Genomic DNA, 7,824 nt, shown 5'->3' on the forward strand with positions numbered 1-7,824 from the left:
CACACACACACACACACACACACACACACACACACACACACACACACTCTCTCTCTCTCTCTCTCTCTCTCTCTCTCTCTCTCTCTCTCTCTCAAGGAAATAATTCACAGCTTTCTAGCCTGTTCCCCTTAGAGTACCACCACTCCCTTATCACCATGCAACTAGTGAAATGCCATATGGAGTTTTACAAAGAATGCTGGAGTCCAGAGGATCTGGGTTTGAATCTTTGTTACTCAATGTATGAGCATAGACTAGGCCTTTAAATTGCCCAGGTCTCCATTTCCAGACCTGACAAGTAAAGGGATTGAACTAGATAATTTATAAGGTCCTTTCCAGCTCCAAATCCTATAAACCTTCTTTCTCACTTCCCAGTCCTAATTCCCTGAGCTCACCACTCAGTTATTCTGAGAGGATTCCTTAAGAAGCCCTCACCCCAGCCTTCGAGGGTCCACTAACCCACCGCACCACCCTAGAAAAGGATGACCTTTTTTTAAATATAAACAGGAGAAAAGCACAGTGTGTTCATTGTGTTCTCTCTCTTAGAAGTAACTGACTACTGGAATGTGACAAGGAAAAATGTTTTCACCTTGTGTTGATATTCCTGTGCATATGGATGTGTTTGTCTATGCCTATGTGGATGTGTTCATTCACAGGGCCATGTGTCATCACATCTGGGTTTGGCAGCTCTTTCCCATTACTTGCTAGGACATTGGCTAAGTGGTTGGAGTTATGAACTTGGCCCATCAGGTAAACACTGGGGAAAAGGCCAGCGGAGGAGGTCCAGGAGTGTCGTGCACTGCCGAAGTGAACAGACAGGTTAGGTTTCTTTGGGGATTTGTTCTTTTTTTTTTTTTTCCTACCCAGCTGGGGTGTGTGTGTGTGTGTGTGTGTGTGTGTGTGTGTTTGTGTTTTCAAGGGGCTGGGGCAAGCCTAGATTATTGCTCTCTGGCCACTGTATGTTGGTTTGGAGTCTTCTCATTAGCCGGCAAGAGGCAGATTAACAGTGGATGCCTACCTGGACCTAGCAGTGTGCTGAGGGCTGAGTGCTGTAGTGGTAGAGGACAGGTTCCCTGACTGTGAAGGAATTTCCTGGAAATCAACTGGGAAGCCAAGATCTATGTTCTTGAAACAGTGGAAAAAGCAATGAAGGACTAGTGGTAATCAGCTGTCAAAATGTGTGCTTTGGGAATTCAGAAATGAGAGAGAGAACTTCTCCAAGAGTGGGAGGGACATGAGTGGAACCTTCCTTAAAGGTGAGCAGGATGTAGTGAGGGGAGAGAGGCTGAGAAAGCTATGTGAATTGGAGCTAAGAGTTGGCAGTGAGCTTATATACTAGAGACAGCAAAGACATTTAAAATGATTTGTGCATTACAGCCTCCCAGCCAATTAGACAACTGTGAGTTTTGTATTGTTTTATTTTGGTTGATATAGATTTGTGATTTTATTGGTGAGGGGAATTCCTTGCCTGTAACTTAAAGTCTTAAAATTTCTTGTCCAGGGCTCTGAGAAGTTGTGACTTGCCCTTGGTTACACTTTGTATGTGGCAAAGACAGAACTTGACCCCAAGGCCTTTTCGACTCTACTAGCCCTTTTCTTACCTGGTTTTTTTTTTTTTTAATACTGAATCCGTGATTTAATTCTTAAAGGAAACTCCCAGATGAGGATCTCCCTCTACCAATGATGTAGGTCTGTATCTGCTTCAGCAACTTATAGTCTTTGGGAGTTGTCTGGGGTACCAAACCTTTAAATGACTTGTCCAGGGTCAATGCAGCCTGTATGTGTCAGAGGCAACACTTGAATCCAGGTCTTCCTAGATCAGGCCCTAGCTCTCTATCCTTTATGCCACAGCTGTCACTGATTTATAAATAAATGACCACTTCAGTTTATGATGGTACCACCTTGATTAAAGGCACCCTAATTCAACCCCCTATTTAAAGTGAAGAATACTTCTGTAATGGGGGCAACCTTATCTGTCATCTTGCCCAGGCAATTCCAACCAATTCATCCATTGTGAGTGTTCAAATTTCTGTTCTTTTGAGTATGCTTAAAGTGGGAACCACTTGCATGTGGAAAGCCTACTATCACATAGCATAATGTGGTACATAATATCTTGAACCCCAAACCAGTTTAGTTTCCAGAAAGTATTCATGGTCACCTCTCATAGTTAGTCACCAAGCATGATGTTACAGGAAGCTCCAGGAATTTAGATGCGACTTTGAGACTGTTGCGAAAATGTAGAAGAAGCCTTGGAAAACTCTACAAATGAGAAATAGCTACTTTCAGATGATACTGTCCCTGGGATCAGATAGAAATTATAGACAAGATAGGAAAAACTCCGAAATATGTTGCCAAATTTTGTTTTTGTTCTTACTGTTTTTTGATGAAGTCCTTGGCAGAGAGAAATGGACAGGTGAGCAACTCATGCTCTGAATGAGCTTGGAAATTATTGATTCAGAGCATCCAAGAATTGGAGGAGACGTGAGCCGTCATCTAGTTCAGCCTTGCAACCTAGGCAGGAATCCTCTATACTGGAGGTGTCCCGCCACCCACAACACTCCAGAGTAGGCCTGAACCAGATTATAGTATAGGTGGGAAATATTTAGCAAAATACATAAAAATACAATAGAACATAGATAATGTTAATATGTGGTTTTCTAAGTCAATATGAGACCTGCAGGGATCTTTAAGTACGATTTAGTGGCCTTTGAGTTTGACACCCTTCCTCTACACCTCGTTGCTGATGGATTCATTCTAGTTTCAGTTTGAATAATTCCTGTGATAGGAAACTCCCACCCTCTCAGGGCAGCAGCCTATTAAACTTACTGATAGTTCTATTCATAGACTTGCCTATTCCTGGTGGTGATCGGTACAAAGACAATGCCATTTTGCCAAGCTGAGATGTTTCCAGGAGCCAGGAAGTATTTCAGTGTCTCTGGGGAATTTGGGCAGTGCTAAAGCCAAGGAAACTTTCCCATCTGACATCCCCAAAAGCCCCCTTACAAGGGTGTCTGTTAAGAGTCACCTGATACCAGTGGCGGGTGGAGGGGGAATCTGAAACTCTTTCCTGAGAATTTCAGTGAATGAATGCTTTTCAGACATAATTATGCATTTCCCTAAGTGTGAAATCTTTGCCAGTCAGGTCTTTGAGTCTAAGACAGATTTAAAGCCTAAGAAACCCATGGGGTGACAGTGAAAGCCCAGTCGTTGCCCCTGGTAAGATGGTTTAGGTGTGGTCAAACCTGCAGTTGAGGAGATTAACAAAATGACCTCTTGAAGTCTGTTCTGGCCCTGGGGCTCCCTAGAACTTCTGCCAAGTGAAGGTTTGAGCTTTTTTTGGGGGGGACTTCAGAATTATGGGTGGGAAATAAAAGGAAGACCAAGACACTGGAGTAGGGGAATATATGATTTAGCTGAACCTTTTCTGGTCTGGACGTGTCAGACCCAAATGTTTTTTAGTCCCCACCAAGAACAAGTGAGAGAGAAATCCCTGGTAACCGTCCTTAGCTCTGTGGGCTGTTTATATGTTGTATGACTTTATTTAGGGAATAAAGAGAGAGTTAAACAAATTTGTGTCTACATACTGTAATGAATAGATGCCTTTCCTTTTAAAAATGAAATATTTTAAATGCATTCCAGTTTTTTAAAAAATCAACCCCTGTGTTATATGGTCAACAATTTCATGCTGAACTCTTTTTCTCTCCCTTTCCCAGTCTGAAATCTAAACTTTACATTGCTTTCGAGGAGTAAGGGGAAAAGGTCAGATAGAATGTTCTTCCTCCAAATGGAATAGCTTTTGAGAAGGGGAGGCATGGAGGTAGAGCTAAGTTAACCAGCCTGTACACAATTTGCTGAAGGTCAGGGGGTAGTGGTGGAAAGGCCGAACAAAATAAACACTCATATTAACCTTGTTACACCTGAATATCACCACCTCAAACTTCTCTTCTGTTGAGGTTGGGGTTTTAGTTTAGTTGGCAATGCCAAAATTCAGTGTGGGTAAAAGAATCCTCCAACTTGGAGTTATCACCTCCTCCCCCCTTTCAGCTCTATCTCCTGACGGTCAGGAAATCAGAAAAAACCAAAATTCCTATTTTCCCTCCTTCACTTCTCTCCTCTTCTTTTCTCTGGGGTTATGGAAGAATTCAATATGGCTTCCCTAAATCTATTTTTTAAGGCCTTGGTTAGGTGGGATGGGGTAGGCTCATTGTTTTTGTAGAGGTCTTGGTATATCCTGCCTTGAATGCTGACTTTTTCTCTCTATTTCTCAGTTGTAGATCTGATCACTTCTGAACATTTCGCCGTGTCTGGACCCCTGGCACTCTGAACACAGTAGCTGGACAGTTCTGCTCCTGGGACTTTGGGTGTTTTCTCCTCTCCTCAGTTCCCCTCCCCCTTCCCCCTCCCCTCCCCCCTCCTGAGAACTCCTGTGGGGCTGTTGGATTGTCATGGAGTCCAGGGAGATTTTAAGCAGCTCCCGCCAAAGGGGGGGTGAGAACGAGTTCATGTCTGTCACTTCAGCCAAGCCCCCAGGCACTCCAGGCTGTGCAGGGGATTCTTTGCTCCCTGCACCAGGATCTGGGAAAGGGATTCCAGCAGGGGGAGAACGGATGGAGCCGGAGGAGGAGGATGAGCTGGGCTCTGGACGGGATGTGGATTCCAACTCAAATGCTGACAGTGAGAAGTGGGTGGCAGGAGATGGCCTGGAAGAGCAGGAGTTTTCTATCAAAGAGGCTAACTTCACAGAGGGGAGCCTGAAACTTAAGATCCAGACCACCAAGAGGGCTAAGAAGCCACCCAAGAACCTGGAGAACTATATTTGCCCACCTGAGATTAAAATCACCATTAAGCAGTCTGGGGACCAGAAGCTTTCACGCACTGGGAAAAATAGCAAAGCCTCCAAGGATGAGGAACGAAGCCACTCAAAAAAAAAGGTAAGGTCGCACGTGTGTCTTTTGCTCCTCTGTTTCCCAGGGCCTGGCTGGCCGCCACTTATGCTTCTTTCAACATAAACCTCAGAGTTTGTGTAGAATTAAGACCTACTTTTAGCAAGGACCCAAAGGGAAAGGACTGATTTCTCACTAAGTTTGACTTTTGATGTATTTCTCGCCCACCTTTCTCTGTGAAGAGCACAAAGATCCAATAGCATTGTCACCCTGATGTTAGAAGGTCTGATAACAGAGCTTCTGCCCCTTGTACAGCCGCCTGATGACTGTATTGGTCTCATGCAATATGTCTTTGACTGCATCTGGAAGTGTGAAGGTCTTCTTCTGATAGAATGGTCAGAATGTAGACAAAGAAACTGTGAAATTTCAATTCACCAGAACATTTAATTCAGTGTGAGATTGGGGGTAAGGGAGTTCTGGTGAAGTGAATTTTCAAAAGTTCACTGAGTTTATCTCAATATTTATTCTTGAGAATCACTCTTAAGATTTTCTGGGCAGCTATCTACAACATTATGCCTATGATCTTAATAGTTCCTTTCCTGACTAAATTTAGTTTGGTGACCATAGTTATATATTTGGTAGGTGATCATTCAGGATCTTAGGTTGGTCTTTTTGAACATCAAGGTGATGATTTCTAGGAATGAAGATGGATATAATGAGAAGCTAGGATGGTTTCCTGACTGTCCAAATGTCCCAACTCCAGGACCTAACTTGAACTTGGGTTTTAAATTAAATTCTTGGTATGCACTGATCTTTTACTTTAAAGGTCAGCACATGAAGGAAGCCTAGGTTGGATGGTTCCAGTTAGGTGGATTCCACTTAATAGAGGTTTCACTGTGCTGAGCATGGGTCTGTAGGAGTTGTGAGGATATCTGTTATTAGACAATAATTTGACTTTCCATTATGATGGCATAGCCATCTGAGTCAAGATTGCCATTCATTTCTATTGTTAATACATTTTTAATAATATCTTTTGTTTTTATATCACCTATGTTATTCCCTGTATCCTTCCTTCTCTCTTTTCCCAGAAAGTCATCTCATATAACAAATAATTTTATTTCCATCCACTCCTGGCTTCTATGTGGTATCAGTGTTTTTGAAATAAGCCCTTCTGACAGAGACTTAAAGTACTATGTAGGTCAGGAGCTCACTCTCCCCCATTTCCACCTGTACTTGGAGTCCTCTTTTTCTGGTGATTGAGGATACTAGAAGAGATAAGTGTCCCCACTCAGCTAGATTCTTGGGAATCTGTCTCTTTTTTGTAGTCTGGGGTGCACCTATAAACAATCTTGACCTCACTGACTCTGGTTTTCAGGTAGCATTTTATAATACTGATCCTACTGCCTAGTTAAGAATCACTTTATTTCTTTGGTTTGAACCTGGTATTCCCAATGCCTGAGCTTGTTGCTAGGTTGCTGTATTTTAAGATCAAGAGAAATAGAATAGCAGAATCTTTAAATTTTGTGAATACAAAGGACCCTTGAGAATTATGACTTCATGCCCACAGTTTAAAGGTGTTTCTTTTTTCTTTCATCAGGTCTTTTTGATCATTTCTGGATTTTCTTTGTATTAAAAAAAAAAAAAAAAAACAACTCCCACAACCAAAAGGTGTCTCATCCATTTTGGAAACTTTCTAGAATCATAAATGGCTCTATTTGAGATCCTTTTAAAGTGCACATCTGCTCTGGACTTGGGATTTCATGATGATGGAAGTTTGCACCATTCATTCTGGGAAGGGAAGGCACAGCAACTTTGTAGTAACCTCTGTTATGTTCCACACTGTTGTGGGAAAGGTGGGATCTTGTAAATAAATGCTTCTGTCTGTTTCTGACCATTCCCATTAGAGAATGGCTGCCCACAGCACAGTTTTGGATAAAGAAATCCCAATTCTATGCCCTGAAAAAAAACAATTAGTTGTGCTTTAGTAAGGTACCTCTGCTACCTTCCTTAAAGCCAAAAGAATTGCCCCCCCAGGATTCCATTCTGCCTTTTGGAATGCCTCAGAGTACCGCAGGCTGCCCCTTGGAATCCATGCCTTGGGACTGATTCCAATGATGACAAGTGCCAACAAGTGCTGCGTGGCATACATTTGCATATGCCGGTGCTCAGGCAAACCAGTTTCACCCATGGAGCTGGGTGCCCTCCTCTAGGTACTGGTGCATCTTAATTGAATCTAGGATGAGCTCCCTTATCTGTGGTGCACTGTGCTCATTTGGATGTGTGACCAAACAAATGAGGGCTTCAGCACTTAGCGGGGACTGGAAGGAATGGGGAGCAGCAGGAATATAGTGCAAAATACTGGATCAAGCCAGCATCAGGGCAAGGGCTTCTCACATAAGATAGAGAGTCATTTGGGGCTTGATTCTTATCATTCTTCTCAATCTGGCTTTTTCTTTCTTTCTACGCCTTTATTTTCTGATTCATTCCTTGGGAAGGGAAGGCCTAAAGACAGCTGATAAGGTTATGAGTGGGGTGGGTGAACTGCTGGTCTAGTAAAACATTGTGACCAGACTATTTGAAGGGTGATGGGAGCCCTTTTTCTGTGAGTGCATGCTTAGGCAGTGGACCCAGTATTACTGTTAGACATGTTTCATTGGTATGCTTTGAAAATATGTATTTAAAAAACAAACAAACAAACAAACAAACAAAAAAACCAACCAAAAACAAAACCGGTGGTGAGCTAGGGCTAGACAGGATCTTGAAAAGGTGAAAAACATTAACTGGTATTTGTGGATTTAAAAGCTCAAATGTTCATTTTTGCATAAAATTGCAGTTAGTCATTTGGATAGAGAAGAGCAGGATTTCCTTTAAACAGTCAGAAGCACCGTATTCCTCTTTTCTCTTCTCTTCTCTTCTCTTCTCTTCTCTTCTCTTCTCTTCTCTT

At 42.5% G+C, this 7,824-nt stretch overlaps 1 protein-coding gene across 2 annotated transcripts in view; it reads left to right on the forward strand.

Moving 5' to 3' along the window:
* The window catches only part of SETBP1 (SET binding protein 1), a 480,012-nt gene that overhangs the window by 16,231 nt on the left and 455,957 nt on the right, over positions 1 to 7,824 (forward strand). For both annotated transcript variants that reach the window (XM_027868892.1, XM_027868893.1), the window contains exon 2: positions 4,266 to 4,928. In XM_027868892.1, the coding sequence (XP_027724693.1) occupies positions 4,443 to 4,928 (486 nt within the window). In that variant the 5' untranslated portion in view covers positions 4,266 to 4,442. The remainder of the gene's footprint in view (positions 1 to 4,265; positions 4,929 to 7,824) is intronic.

The sequence above is a fragment of the Vombatus ursinus genome, unplaced genomic scaffold (genome assembly GCF_900497805.2).
Source record: "Vombatus ursinus unplaced genomic scaffold, bare-nosed wombat genome assembly UNPS02014791.1, whole genome shotgun sequence".
NCBI classification, from domain to species: Eukaryota; Metazoa; Chordata; class Mammalia; order Diprotodontia; family Vombatidae; genus Vombatus; species Vombatus ursinus.